Source organism: Saccostrea cucullata, unplaced genomic scaffold (assembly GCF_032062105.1).
Source record: "Saccostrea cucullata isolate Sc308-1 unplaced genomic scaffold, CSIRO_AGI_Scuc_v1 ctg93, whole genome shotgun sequence".
Classification (NCBI taxonomy): domain Eukaryota; kingdom Metazoa; phylum Mollusca; class Bivalvia; order Ostreida; family Ostreidae; genus Saccostrea; species Saccostrea cuccullata.
Window position 1 is genome coordinate 569,312 of NW_026935164.1, and position 15,777 is coordinate 585,088.

The 15,777-nt window shown below is 35.8% G+C and overlaps 3 protein-coding genes across 4 annotated transcripts; 2 read left to right on the forward strand and 1 right to left on the reverse strand.

Moving 5' to 3' along the window:
- Nucleotides 1-1,681: 1,681 nt before the first annotated feature.
- On the forward strand, nt 1,682-10,508 carry LOC134242059 (mesenchyme-specific cell surface glycoprotein-like). Its single transcript, XM_062724082.1, has 11 exons — nt 1,682-1,710; nt 2,278-2,492; nt 2,715-2,951; nt 3,069-3,258; nt 3,396-3,534; nt 6,687-6,801; nt 8,037-8,216; nt 8,561-8,632; nt 8,979-9,229; nt 9,978-10,201; nt 10,394-10,508. The coding sequence occupies exons 2-11, from the start codon at nt 2,312-2,314 to the stop codon at nt 10,491-10,493; spliced, it is 1,689 nt and encodes a 562-aa protein (XP_062580066.1). The 5' UTR covers nt 1,682-1,710; nt 2,278-2,311; the 3' UTR covers nt 10,494-10,508.
- Nucleotides 10,388-12,082, reverse strand: LOC134242060 (GPN-loop GTPase 2-like). The gene is made up of 3 exons (XM_062724083.1): nt 11,351-12,082; nt 11,101-11,199; nt 10,388-10,829 (listed from the first exon to the last, which is right to left on the reverse strand). Exons 1-3 carry the CDS (start codon nt 11,954-11,956, stop codon nt 10,635-10,637), a joined length of 900 nt encoding a protein of 299 aa, XP_062580067.1. The 5' UTR covers nt 11,957-12,082; the 3' UTR covers nt 10,388-10,634.
- Nucleotides 12,083-12,121: 39 nt separating this feature from the next.
- LOC134242058 (uncharacterized) lies at nt 12,122-15,252 on the forward strand. Of its 2 annotated transcripts, none has more exons than XM_062724081.1 (4): nt 12,122-12,523; nt 12,784-13,534; nt 13,710-13,839; nt 14,476-15,252. In XM_062724081.1, exons 1-4 carry the CDS (start codon nt 12,323-12,325, stop codon nt 15,137-15,139), a joined length of 1,746 nt encoding a protein of 581 aa, XP_062580065.1. In that variant the 5' UTR covers nt 12,122-12,322; the 3' UTR covers nt 15,140-15,252. The 2 variants fall into 2 exon arrangements, with proteins under 2 accessions (XP_062580065.1, XP_062580064.1); XM_062724080.1 differs by having other exon boundaries at nt 13,653-13,839; nt 14,476-15,250.
- Nucleotides 15,253-15,777: the final 525 nt, after the last annotated feature.

Here is a 15,777-nt window from a genome sequence, read left to right on the forward strand (position 1 = left end):
TCAAAACAAATCGATCCTATTTGTGAACCAATAGAGCAAGCCGAATGGTAATTAAATTAGGGAAATGTGTCAATATACATTTACAAATAACCAAAAAAATATTTTAAACGTATTTACTATGAAAAATGTATTTTTATCCGAGTAACCGAATTGCACTTTTTCTAACCGGTACTCGCATCGTTCGACGGTTAACCGGTTAATAGGGTACTCGTTGCCAACACTATAAAATATGCATATATGGAACAGATGTGGCAAATTCTGTGGTGTATTCACTGGTATATATTGAGTCAACGTGTGAATTGAAATAACATGTATTATTGATTGATCAAACATCATCGGTATACATGTATCTGCATGAATGACAAGTTGAAGCCCACAGCAAGTAGTTTCTTCTTCTCATTGAGAAGTTTTCGAGTAAATTCTGGTTCTTAGGAATTTAAAAACAGATTGGCTGATAAAGGAGTACAAATAGAACCCATAAGGATTCCAAAAGTTTTTTGGATGACCTAATTTCTGAAGATTACATAAATATCAATGACAAACCCCAACATCCTTTCTTGTATGTGAATTTGTATGTTTCCACATAAGTGTGAGTTTTTCTGGTACATAAGACTGGTTCTTGATTTGATGTGAACATATTTTCTTATGTGCTGATACATAAATGGGTTGGGCAGCAGACACAGCCTATATATGAAGCTTCCTAAATTAGAATAGACTCTAAATTGTTCAAATCATGGCCCCCAGGGGTAGGGTTGGACCGCAATATAGGGAATCAAATGTTTTACATTGAAAAATATTGTTTTAAAAATTAATAATTCTCTTGATCAAGAATCACTGGGTCAGAAACTTCCTGAGGTAGTCTAAATTCTAAGTTGTTCAAATCATGACCCCAGGCTTGGGGGCCATAAAACTTAGATGAGCTCACTTTTGATCTCAGTCTCACATTTCCACTATTAATCCCTTTTGAAAAAGTGAGACTTAGATCATAAGTGAGCTCGTCTTAGTTTTTGAGAAAGTGAGACTTAGATCATAAGTGAGCTCGTCTTAGTTTTATGGCCCGGAGCCAGGAGTAGGGATGGCCCACAGTAAGTATTATAAATGGGGAAATCTATTGAAGAACAGCAGGGTCAGATTTACTCAGGTGAGCGTTGTGACCCATGGACCTCATTAAATTTATTGTGAGGAATGGGTATTATTGTGTATAGGAAGGTTTTACATTTTGAAATAGTTTTTTTTTTTTGTTATTTGATGATTTTAAATTTTCCGGATTTTATTTTTTTTATGGGGGGGGGGGTCCACAACTGAATTACAGCACTACTAGAATACTCCGTTACATTCATCTGACAGTCAATATTAACTTATAAACAGCAAAGCTATATGTGTCATATTAATTCAAAAGCATTCTAATGAAGTGTAGATTTAAGTTTGTTCAAATACTTCACCCCCACCCCTACCCACTTTTATAATATATATAAACTTTTCACTACTAGCTGGCCAGTTGCTCCGGTGAGCGATGTGACGCGATGTGACCCCTGAGCCTCTTGTTATAGTCCATTAGTGTTTCTGCTTACATAAAAGAGTACTTTACTTCGAAGAAACTATCCTATACTATTCTCAGCATACAGGTGTCATTGATCACACGTCTGTAAAATTAAATCCATAACCTTCTTATCTTTCTCGCTCTCTAGGGTTAGAGGGAATCACCTTTTGGTAAGACCTTTTAAATGGTGCAACAAATGTGAAAAATTTATATAAATTTTCTGATACGGTGTACATATTTTTGAAGAAGATCGTTCAGAAATGGCTCTATCATTAGGTTTTTGTTAAACTTGAATGTTTTACAAAGTGTTAAACTTTAGTGTTTTACAGGGTGTTACCATACTAAGTAGTTGTGGGGATATTACGGGGAATTACTCGATTTTTTTTTTATTTGTAGACTTTTTTTTCAAAAAAAAAGTTTATAAGGTTAAGAAAAAAAAACGATTAAACAATATTATTTTGTTATACAGAAATTACTATGAGATGCTAGTCTCTGCCAATATAATTAATGAAATAGTTTTTATGTCGAATTTTGCTAATAAAACAATTGGTTTAAAGTCGAAGTATTCAATAAGCTTGACATATTAATTTTATGTAAATTACACGAAAAAAATATCTTCTCAAGACTCTCTATGTAATCAAGATATGTGCAGGTCAGTTCGTTCATTGTGATATGTGAAAACGTTGAATCAAAGGTCTGATAGTACTGTAAGTAGGAATGTACATTTTCTTTACAAGTTCCTGCCACAGACTTTACCGGTATTCAGAAGAGATGAAATCTTTAGCTGTCCTCTCTCTTGTCTTCCACGTGGCGTTTTCTTATATATTCCTGGAGAAGCTGTCACACACAAAGCTTCCCTCCAGGACCACGCCCTCGGTGGTGTATAAGATGTTTGGTGGTGCCGCCGAGGAGGCCGCCTATGACAAACAGCGACAAATTCTATACGTAGTTGGTAAGCATAATTGTAACGATGTTTAAAGTCTTAGGTGCCATAGATATTAGGGATTTAAAAAAAACCATCTTCCTAAAGATGTTGTTTTTAAGATTTCTTAAGTGTGCTCCCATCATAGCTCCACTTAGCTAGCCTCTCTTTTTACGAATTCCAGCCTCCAAATGGCACAAATCGTCTGATAAGTTGATAAATGAAATCACAGAAGTATGTTTTTATTGTCAGGCGAAGAATCTCGATTACTTCATGTGATGAACTTGGCAGATCCAAAGAACCCTGTTTTAGCTACAAGCTACCAGTTTACGCCTAGCGACGGAACACCACGTGACGTAGCTGTATGTGGTGATGAGGTCGCTGTTGCTGTGACATCAGGAATCAGAGATGTTTATGAGGGACATGTGTATTTCTTTCATGCATATTCTGCCGGGGAGCCAGAACTGAGATTTGACGGAAAACTTCCAAGTAAGGAAAAGGACTGTTTCAAAAACGTTTTTCTCTTTTCATTTAGGGAATATCCCAAAAATTCACCACTGCTAATTTTAATATGAATATACATTGTAATTACTTTCTTATGTTTAGCTGGCTACTTTCCGGATATGTTGACATTTACTAGCGACTGTAAGAAAGTTCTGATAGCCAATGAAGGAAGGCCAGGGAAAGATATCAATAACGTTTTCGTGGATCCAGAAGGATCTGTTACAGTCATAGAGCGGGAAAGATCAGGAAACCCGTCAGAGCGAACAGTTTTCTTCAGCGGTCAAAACCAAAGGTTAGCCCCCCCCTCCCCCGGCTTAAAAATATCTGCTTGAAAAAAAGCAAAACAATAACAAAGGAAAATAAAACTAGTACATTGTGACAAAATCTGCATTTTGTGTTGAAACCGAACCCAACCCTTTTCTCTTGTAGATTTGATTTAAGGTTTCCTATTCGATATATACCCCAGAATGTATGGCCAGGCACGGCCAATCCAACCTTTGAACAAGACGCTACACCGGAGTATATTGCTGTTTCCCCGGATAATAAATACGCTTACATTATTTTACAGGTAATGCTTCAATCAAAAAAGAGTCCGGTAGAAGTAGACAAGTTTATCTTTTAAAAAAGATAGGTGAGCTAGCGCCTTTGCAATTTTTAAACACAGAAAGGAAGGTCGGTAATCAAGTGATTTATTTTGCTGAATTTCTTAATGTTTATCGAGGCTGGGGTATGGTAAAGTTATAATTTTTTTGTGAAGTATATTTTATATATTGACACATAGGTAAAGAAACGAGGGGGGAGTGAAGTTTTTGTGTTGACCCATTGGAGTTTCCAGAGAGTTCCAAATGTGAAGATGTGAAGTAGCTTGACCCTTTGGGTCTGACATCCTTGTCAAGAACTGTTAGGTTAAAAGACATACACAGAATTTTTTAGATAAATAATGTATTTGTTCGTAATTTTTAGTGTAAATCCTTGTTTATGGATTTTTTTGCTTGGCCTACATAGCCATGATTGTGAGCATATGGAACATATTTTTATTGTGGTGAGGTCTTGAAAACAGAGTCTATCTTTTGTTTAGACGTAAAAAAACTCCCTTGTCTTTGTTTAGACCTATCAGATAATGAGTCGGGCTTTTCCGTCAGAAAAAAGGGGAAATTTGAAGTATTACATTTATGTAGTTATCTTTAAAGTGTACGCTACACAATAGATAAATAAAGTTATTTAATGATACAACGAAATTTTTGTCGTACTGTTTATCTATAGTAGTTTTCACACACTCGGAGTTCCTCGGATGGTTCGTACCTAACGGAGGCAGCCGAAGATTGCCGATTGGTTTACACAGATTTCCCAGAATGCACGACCGTGAAGCTGAGCATGCGCATTTCAGGACCTTGGACTAACGTAGTTGCTAGCTCTCGAGAGCGCTAGCAAAAAGTCATGTAGTCCATTGATGCGACATCTAGGATTTCGTCGATCACACGACGATGTGACGGTGCGATGACGATGGCACGATCGATGACATAATGGCGATGACGTGAGAAACGACGATAAGTGCCCTTTATCGCATCATCGTGTCATGCAGGCGCGTAACCAGGAATTTTTTCCGGGGGGGGGGTCCACCCTAGTGAAAAAAAAAAATCCAACCTAGCTAGAAATTTGTTGACAAGCAACAAAAAACCAACAAAAAAAGAAGTTACCCCACCAAAACATGAAAATCCTATTTTTTTTTTGGGGGGGGGGGTCCAAGGTCACTTTTTACTTGGTTAAGTAAATAAGTTCAATACCCCCCCCCCCCCCGGATCCACGCATGTCATGGCATTGCATCACACGTGCTATCGCACCGCCGTCACGTCATCGTCATTGTCACCGCAACATCGAGTTGATAGTGTACTTTTTAAAAATATTAAATGTGCTTCTCGTATAACATCGAATTGGCACAGGTATGGCACGCCAAATTCACAAAAATGAGCTAAATATAGTTTCACAGTCGATAAACTATCTTTATCGGTGGTAAACTTTAGTTTACGGATCGTAAAATAGAGTTAACAACGTTAATCTATATTTTACATCTGTAAACCATAGTTAACGCGATAATATATGTTTCAGAACCGTAAACTATACTTAAATACCCAATTTTATGTTAACGCCTCTTCGACCACTCCCCCTCCTCTGGTAACCGTACGGTAAAAAAAATTGGATCTTTAACACCGAAAACAATCATTTGCGATTGCAAAACATAGATTATCTGATAAATACAGTTTCACGATTTGTAAACTATGGTTTACAACTCTTAACTATAGTTAACGATCTGATAAATACAGTTTCACGATTTGTGAAACTATGATTAACAACTCTTAACTATAGTTCACTATGGCACGCCAAATTCACAAAAATGAGATAATCATAGTTTCACAATCGATAAACTAGGTTTATCGGTTGTAAACTATAGTTTACAAACCGTAAACTATAGTTAACAACGTTAATCCATATTTCACATCTGTAAACCATAGTTAACGCGATAATCTATGTTTCACAACCGTAAACTATACTTTACACTGAAAACAATCATTTGCGATTGCAAAACATAGATTATCTGATAAATACAGTTTCACAATTTGTAAACTATAGTTTACAAACCGTTAACTATAGTTAACGATCTGATAAATATAGTTTCACGATTTGTGAAACTATGATTAACAACTCTTAACTATAGTTTACGATTGTAAACTATAGTTTACAAACGTGAATCTATGTTTATCAACAAAATCTATTGTTAACGCTTATTACAGACAGATAAACTTAGATTATCATTCGTAAACTATAATTAACAACCGTTAAATATAGTTTTACAGATGAAAACTATACTTAACGAATCGTTAACTATACTTAACGAATCGTTAACTATAGTTTACGGTTTGTAAACTATAGTTTACAGTCGATAAACCTAGTTTATCAAATGTGAAACTAGGTTTATCTCATTTTTGTGAATTTGGCGTGCCATAGTTCACGATGTAAATTATAGTTTACAGACGTGAATCTATGTTTATCAACAAAATCTATTTTTAACGTTTTATTACAGACAGATAGACTTAGATTAGCGTTCGTAAACTATAGTTAACAACCGTTAAATATAGTTTTACAGATGAAAACTATAGTTAACGAATTGTTAACTATAGTTCACGGTTTGTAAACTATAGTTTACAGTCGATAAACCTAGTTTATCAACTGTGAAACTATAATTAGCTTATTTTTGTGAATTTGGCATGCCATACACAGGCATTCAATTATAAACTAGAGGTACTGTGAGCACTGAGCTCAGTAAATGATACCTACGCCTCCTATATAATTGTAATGGCAAAGTCTATGTTTGCTCTTGGAAACCTGAAATAAGCGTCAGATCAAAAAGTAAAATAGGAGGTGCACAATGGCACTGTGTCAAAGATTTTGTGTCTCATAAATTTCATTTAGTGGTTGCGGATAAGAGATGGATACTCCAAATACGGACGGATGGACGGACGGACATCTCGATCATTCGGGTGTATACCGTGTTAATGTGGAAAGGAACAAAATATGCTATTATGTATTTAAATGTCCAATTCAATACTTATAATACGAGTAGATATGCAACACTTTAGATATATGTAGTTTGAAAGTGTTAGTAACACAAAAGTAGAAAATAACATCAAAACTCCACAATACCATCATACTTTTTTTATGCAGAGGAACAATGCTGTGGCGACAATGTCCCTATCAACATACGAGATACAATCAATTAAACCTATACCAAAGAAAGACTGGAGCAAGTACACCATTGACCCCAGCGACAGAGACGGAGGTTTATATTATAGATCATACAGTAGTTTTAATAGTTTAGAATATACAGGGACTTAGCATCGTGAGTGCATGAAAAATAACATATTTGGCATGCGCGGATCTAGAGGGGGGGGGATCGGGGGGTCAGGACCCCCCTGGAATTTACCAGGTTAAAAAAAATGTATATACTAAAACAAGAAAAAAGTTACCATGGACCCCCCCTGGAAAACGCTGACCCCCCCCCCCCCCGCTGGTATACGCGAATATGTGTGAAATGGGTATGGAAAGTGAAAGATTTGAGGCAAGAGAAGTCACCAACCCCCCCCCCCCCCCCCCCCCCCCCCCCCCCCCCCCCCCCCCCCCCCCCCCCCCCCCCCCCCCCCAAGAAATAGGTTTTTGACGTTTGGGGAAGTTTAGGTTTTTTTTTTCTTTTTTGCTTGCCAAGAAATTTCTGGCATTGGATTTTTTTTTGACTGGGGTGGACCCCCCCTGGAAAAAATTTCTGGATCCGCACCTGTTTGGGGAGAATAAAGAAGCATACATTTTTTAAATTGGAAAATTCAAATTCGAGAAACATTTCGTGATGGGAGGGAAACGGGACTATTTGTCAATCATCTCTCTCTCTCTCTGGTCGAAAAAGAGATCCTGTCCTTGTATTAAAAATTCCGTATTGAATTAATGGAAAAGGATTTTTCTGTGGTTGGGATTAGTGGAGGGGGGAGAGGGGGGTCAGCTGAGGTCTCCATCCTCCCGGTACTATGTGTCTGAAATAACTTATGCTGAGCTTATAAATATAGATTTATTTGCTGTGTTTTATTTTCGCAATGTCCATAATAATGAAGCTAGATCCTTTGTACTGTATTGTATTGGTTTACATACATTCTGACAGACATTTTTCATACTGATTGTGAGGCTTAGGCCATTCAGTATTTGCAAACTTAATTGTCGACTGATTTTTCCGATATTTATCGATCATGCCAAGGAGCACACGACGGGTGTGACCGGTTGGCAGGGGATGCTCACTCACTCCTCCATGGCACCTGATCCCACCTCAGATGTTTTAGAGGTCCGTGTTTGCTCTGCTCTTGCTTTGTATTGTTCAAATAGACCTTTGAACATAAACACTGTTCGTTATCCCCATATATTCCATGCATATGATTTGTTCATCGGCAAATGTATCATTAATGAGAAATTTCATAGCGATTTTGGTATGAAGGAAATGTTGAATACATGTATTTTTTTTATTTATTCCAAAAGGCGTTCATCTCAGACAATATCCACTCAAGAGCGTGCGACAGCCAGACAACGCCAAAGTGATCACGATCGGTCGGACCAGCTTCCTGATCACGGCGGACGAGGGGCGGACCACGGATTTTACCTCTGCACATGACGGATTCGCTTGGTCCGATCACAGCTTGGCAGATGTTTTAACCAGACGTAAAACAATTTACTGCATGCTTTAGTCTACTTTTGATTGTACATTTGTTGTTCAGTAGACAAATTAAATGTTAAATACTGCACAATGTACATGTATGATACAAGTTAGAAGTTTTATTATTACTAACTACTGTCTGTAGATCTAAATGTACATGTATTACGTTTTCTTTGAGCTAGCTTAAACTTTATATTACAAAACAAGCCCCTGTGAAAATTTTCAAGATTGTTCGAATGTCATGATTGAACAACATTAAAAAAGGTTGACAAGGACTTGAACTATAAAGCCAGAGAACTTTTTTCAGTCCTAGGTTTTTAATAAAGAATTGACAATGATTTCATTTCAGAGAATAAGTTTGATACCACAGTCATCAATAATGACACATTTATAGAGGCTCTTAAAATGGACAATAAAGCGGGTAAGTAATTTCAATTTCATTTGAAGATTTCTTTAAAATGGACCAAGCACCGCTGCCATTTATGTCTTTGTTTGTTGGAACCACAGGGGAAAGGGGGGGGGGCTCATAAATTTCAAGTGCCCAAATTGGTTTTTCTTAAAACACGTATACCTCTCTCTATATATATAATCTTATTTGAGTTTTATTGTATAGTACAAATTGGCAAAATTGGGGGAGGGGGCAACGATAGATTTTCTTATTTTTACTGAATTATGAAGTATATGCATGCAAATAGGCAGAATTATAAGGGGAACCCCCTCTCCTCGTTCCTGCCGACCTTGTCTAAGAATTCATTCTGTGCTTATAGGTAGACTAACATTGAGCACGATTGACGGTCTGAATCTTTTTACGGGGAAAATGGATGAAGTCAATCACTTTGGTGGTCGAGGATTTTCCGTTTGGAAGGCTTCAGATTTGTCGCTAGTGTTCGACTCTGGTGATGAAATAGAGAAAGAGCTGGCCAACTCTATCAAAACTGTCTTCAATACAGACTGTATTAAAAACACAATAACCTACCAGAGTCCAGAAAATTTAAGAGACACACAGTCCGATAATTATGTAAGTTGTAAATTTATTAATTTTTTTTCTCTGTGATTAGCTTTGATATTTGTGGGCAGCAAACACCCAGTATTTTCTATACGATTTAACTTGATATCAAGAAAATTCGGTAATCAACAAATACTTCATCCTCATACATGTAAAAATGACTGACATTTTTTTAAATTCGTTTGAAAAGTTCTTAAAATGTTCAATGTTACTTGAGGTTTAATAAAACATGAGGCAGGATCATATGCTGCTGTTGACCGGTCCCATCCTCCATGTGCGCCTTTAGCCTTGTCATGATTGGGTAAATGAAACAAAAACTTGTTGTGACAATATAATGACCTAGCAGTCTGTTTGAAACGCCAGTCAATATTCAATTCAATGATAAATATTTAATATTGCTGATAAGGTCTTTATATTGACCATAGAATTGTGAAATATTGACGTTAAATGAGACTGTTAATATCCTTGTTTCATCAACTTATTTGATAATAGCTTGCCTCATTCAGAAAACATGCTCTTGCATGTCGAATCAACAGGGAGAGATAAACTCCATATGCAGGTGATAATGAAAAAAAGCTTCATAAATGAGAAAAAGCTGACAATTTGAGAAGTTGTAATGCATTTAATTATAATCACACTATGGGTTTACACCACTTAACAGTCTCTCCCCCCCCCCCCTCCATTTTCACTAACTGATTTTGCTTCCTGGCCTGCAAATATTTACAAATAATGGATCTTGTTTGTATTATTGTATTTTCAGGGTCCAAAAGTAGGTTCCTTAGATTACATTAAGGACTATGACCAGGAGTATATTGTAGTGGGCAGTGAAACAACAGGTACTATATTTGTCTACTCCGTGAATTCCACATCTGGTAAACCAAAGCCTCAGTTTGAAACGGCTTATAGGACCGGGGACACCGATTATGTGTGGAGTGAGCTGTATGAGATGGGGACCGCAGGGGATGCTGGACTCTCGGCTGTAGGGTTAGTATTTACTGTAGCATTTTGTGACTGTGATTGTATACACTGTAGAACTTGATTTCAACAATCATTATGTAGAAAAGGATAAAAATAGAAAAAGATACTTCCACTTCCTTCTGAAATAATTATTGAACAGGGACTTTATCTTAATAAAATTGGTGGTGATAATATTAAAAAAAAAAATTTATATTTCAGATTTATCGGCCGAGATGACAATCCTCTAAACAGAACCTTGATTTATGCCATAGGAGAGTACTCAGGATCTGTGACCTTATTTCAGATAGAAAACTTGTAGCAATGTAAACAATAACTCAGCAATTACACTGTTCCACTGTATATATGATAAACAGTTCATTTTCATTAATGTTCACATCTTAATTGTCATTTTGAAACCCTGTGAGCTAAAATAAAGACTAATTTTTGCTCTTGTTTTTCTTCAACTGTCATCCCCAATTTCTCCTGTATCTGTGTCCATGTATTTCTCGCGAACGTCTTTGATTTTCTCATATTCAAACTCTGCCTGAACAGCACAGGACATCATGGATTGAATGTCTCTTTCTTCTAGATCCCCAAACACATAACCATTGGCTTTGTCCACCTGTCTCATCACTCGCAGCATTGATTCTTTGTCCTGTTAAAAATAAAATCTTTAAAAATTGTCTGTTTGCTCTTTCCTAATTGAGTGACTAAAACTGATCCGACTCAGACTTTTTTTTCACTTCTACACAATGAATATTATTTTTATTTATTCTTGAGTATTCCCATCCCATCAAATTAATTAATCTTAATTTTGACAATTTTGTTCTTTTTTGGAGCAAATTGATTTTTAACATAAAAACATGTGAAAAAATCGAGAGAGGGATGTTACAACAAACAAACGTTATTCTGTTGTTGATCTTTACCTCTACATTGAGTGGAACAAATGAGACTAGACTGTAGTCTTGTACAAGGTCTATCAGAGCTGAATTTAACTTCTTATACTTCTGCAGTGATTTGTCCGCCTACAAAACAATGTTAAGTGTTAACATATAATAGAAGTGTTCTTGAAAATAATAGTATTTATAAAGAATATTATAATTAGATGTAAACTTAATTAATTTTTCCAAAAAAAGTAAACAAAATAGCTATATTGTATCACTGTGTATCACTAACTTTAAATTCATCCAACAGATAGCCAAGTTCCAACACATCTGTATAAAAATCCAGGTTAAATGAGAGCTTTCCAAATTTCTCTATCAAGTCACATTTTGACAGAACATTAACATGTGGAAGTTCTAGCTGTAGCATTGTGGACAGAGAAGTTAATAACACTGAGATGAACTTTGATGGATCACTGCAATAATGAGAATCAACAAGATGTACAGCCACGAGGCGATAGTCCCACTTCTGTAACTGAGCTAGTATATTGCGAACACATTTGTAATGAGTGTATAATTCAACTTGTCCTGGGAAATCAAACAACAAGTACTTGTTTTTAAGTTTTGCGAGCTCGTTCTGAAGCCAGTCAATGTTTTGCTCCAAGTATTCCATGCAATAGATAAGACCACCATTAGGTCCAAGTTTTAAGGAGTCCATGACATCAGAAAGGGTAATTAAGGTCGATATATCGACGTCACATTTGTAGGGAAGATGGTCATTAGCAGGATCTAGGTTGATGACTGCCACCTCTCTTCCAAAGGCTGATAAAAACTCGGACATGCCATGACAATAGGTGGTTTTGCCCGATCCTGGGGGCCCGATGACTACTTGTCCAAACATTGTGTTACGCTTCTTAACACACAAGTATGTTTTATGCCTATATCATTCCTGACTTACATACAAACTACCAAAAATCCAAGACCTAGTCAAGTTGCCAAATGCTTTCCATGAAAGTGAAAGTACATTGTAATATGCGAAACGTAAACGATAACTTTATTTCCGGAAGAAAAAACGACAACCCTCCCACAGATGTATAACAGTATGAGGCCTTATGATAAGGCTACCATTAGATCTAAGTATAAATATCTCTAGTAAAGAATTTTTGAAAGTTTATATATAACTTTCAGTTTAGAATGTGTTTTGATTTCCCACTTTAAAAAATTGTAAATATGAAAACGAAAGTAACGTGTTAGGCAGCGAGCTGAGATGGAGTCGTCAGTGACACCCACGTTTGTGTCATGTCCAGAGCTCGAAGTTTCTGAGATTGTCAAAAGTTGGTTGTTGTCAAAAAACTACCAGGACAATCTTAAAGATAAACTGAAATGTATTAACAGTGCAAGTAAATTGACTGAAAAGTATAAATCCTCAATTTGTTTTGAAACCCTGGGACCTGTTGTGCATATCACGGTGAGTAATATCAGTGATGTACTTGGGTATATACCCCTGGTACGTATATATAAGTTTCTGTTAATATTCTTTGTAGAAAACTATCTATGCAAAATGATAACGATATTATTTTTTAATAAAACAAATAATTAATATCATTTAAAAGTTAATATTAGTTTATTTTTTATTGAATAAGTTAACTAATGTACACAACCAATCCAACCAGACATTGATCATGTTTATAATAATTAATTTAACCATCTTAATTTATTTATTTACAGAGAGAAGCACTCTCAGATGAAGATCCTTTTGTGCGTTATTCAGCAGCTATAGCATTGGGAGACATCTTAAATCACTTTGATAATACAGATTTCACTCAAGTGATCAATGACATGATCTCAACCATGTCAACAATGCAGTGTGGACGGAGAGTGAGCATTCTTGACTTACTGTGGCATCATCTCTCCAAGTCTGAGAGTAAAGAGAACTGTCTTGTATCCGTGACAGTCCTAGGGCAGCAATGGACATACCTGTGTGAACTGTGTCTTTTTGACAGTCTTGTCGTAAAGCATGAATGTTCTTCTTTCCTCATCAAACAAACCTCTGAAAAGGTTGTCATGCACTGTGAATTTCTCAGCTTATGGAAAAGAATGATAAAAACATGCGTTAACAGCAAACAAGAACAAATCATTGACTTTTTGAAACCAATTTTTAAGTTGATATCAGTGGTCAGACCCAAGGTTCTAGAAAATAGATTGACATTTCGGGCTGTGTTGAAATTCATTTATGTTGCTGTAAAAAATATTGCCGAGATTTCTGAATTTGAGGGTGCCTCAAAAGACATAAGCATTCAGCTTGCAAAAACTTTAGTGGATTGCTTTAGTTCTGAATGGTTCGAAGACTTTCCATGTGATTTTAAAGATGGATTTGGAGGAGAATTAACAATAAATTCAAACAAGCAACAAAGCTTCCTAATTTGTAGAATAGTTGGAAACATCTGTGTTAAGCTGGTGTCATTTGTACTAGGACTAGGTGAATTCATTTTTTTCTGAAAGGCACATGAAAATTTATTTATCATTGTATATCAATTAACTTAAGATCCATGTAAAAATATATTTTTAATACATTGTACATGTTTTCTATTTTACAGATATAGATTCTGGTAGCAGAAATTTAGCATCAATTCTCAGAGTCTTAATTTCTCTAGATACCTGGATGGGTAGAACTTCACCACAAAATCATTTTCTCTGGGTTCCGGCTGTTTATTCAGAACAAGATGATGCATGGATTAATATTTTAATGACATTGTTGGAAATATACATCAACATGAAATCCAGGTATGTTAAACAGAATACTTGTAAAAGTGAAATAAAAACCAAACCCAAAATTTCACTTTTAAATTTTCTAAAAGAGTAAGCTAATTTGTAAGTTTTTTGGGGGGGATTACTACAGTTGAGGAGTGATGTTGTGGCATCTAATCTTCACAAGGGTTGTCAACTCAAATATTTTGTTAGCAGTTACTCATCTGTTTTTCTGGTGAAGTACTCAAGTATTGGTCATTATTCAAGAAAAAGATCAAAATTTAAACTCGTCTTCACTATTGTACAGTGAAACTTGTCTAAACTGGATGCTGTAATCCGAAATCTTGTCTAATATGGCAGAAGCTTTAAGTTGTTTTTAATGAAATGTTGTATATAAATTATTTTCTACATTGCATAATTGTATAAATTTGTGACCCAAATGCCAACATAAGTATATTAAACCTGGAATGAAAGAAAAAGACAAAATCCCTCTAATTTTAGCATACATGTATGTGATTTCATGATCAAACATGACATATTTTTGTCAATCTGATTAAAATCAAATCCTTTGATCCGCTCCCGTAGATCGCTACACAAACCCTTTTGTGTAGCGATCTACGGGAGCGGATCAAAGGATTTGATTTTAATCAGATTGTATTTTTGTGTTTGAAGATTACAAGATGAGGAAGCCTGCACTGTGATTCAGGATGCATTAGATATGATCCAACCCCACAAACAATTTTTACTGTTTTTGGACACCACTGGATTTGATGACACCCTGATTGTGGACCTCCTGATATCACCAGAGACCTGTTTCCTTACGTACTTTACTAAGTACCTAAGGCTGGTCTCTTCTGAATGGACAGAATTTGTTACCACACACTCTGAGTACACTGTAAGTACTTCAGTGAACAGATTCAGCAATAAGGAAAAGGTACACTTAGAGGAAGAATTATCTGACGGAGATGAAGACACATTATCTGTTCATAAAGAACTTGATACTGTAAAACATTCTGGCCCAGAACCTAAAATATCTGATGGACTAACGTTACTTCATCAGTATGGGGATGATGAGGAGGAGGAGGAAATTGCTGATGAAGATGAAGAGGATACCAGTATGGGAAAAACTCCTATCCACAGCGTAATTGATCATTCTATAGATTCTCAATTTGATGTTTTCCCCACACAAAGCAATAAGTGTTTGGAAGAAACAATGTCTGTGTTAATTAGAGTTAGATTTAAAATAAAGAAATACCAGGATTCCAGTATATTACCATATGATCCTACAGTTTTAATTCATTTAATAGAGGAAGTGGAAGAAATATATGAACAGTAAATACTGCTATCATTGAGAAATACAGAAAAAGATACAATGTATGTAATTTTATGAAGATTGTTTATGCACATCACTGTTTTTACTTTGATAGAAGTCTGTGCCGATTTTCTTGAAAACTGAAAAACAAATTAAAAAGGAGTTTTTAAATTTTACTTCTGAATCATAATTTTATATGACTGGACCTCTTTTTATTTATTGTTTTGACTTTCTCCAAAAAACTACGGAGCCAGTATTAATTAAACGTGCCACAAAGCATAACAAAGATCAGGATATTGAATTTCTTCTAGTCTAGAGGTCATTCCCATTTTCAAGGCAAGATAATTAGTGAATATATTTCAAAGTATAATCTTTTTACAATCTTACATTGAATTTGTAAACTTTGAATCAAGATTCTGGATAAACAAGTTGAAAAGGCATTATAGGTCACCTGAAAACCTGACCCAGTGACCATGAAATTCACAATTTTGGAGGAGACACCCTTGCTCATCATAGTTATGAATTAAGTTTGCTTGCCTAATACCCAGGGGCAGATTTTTTAAAAAGAATTATTGCATCATTGCATTTTCACTATACCTTTAACAGCCCCCCCCCCCCCCCGAACCCATGGGGCCATGTCAGTTTCATATTTTTGCCCATTT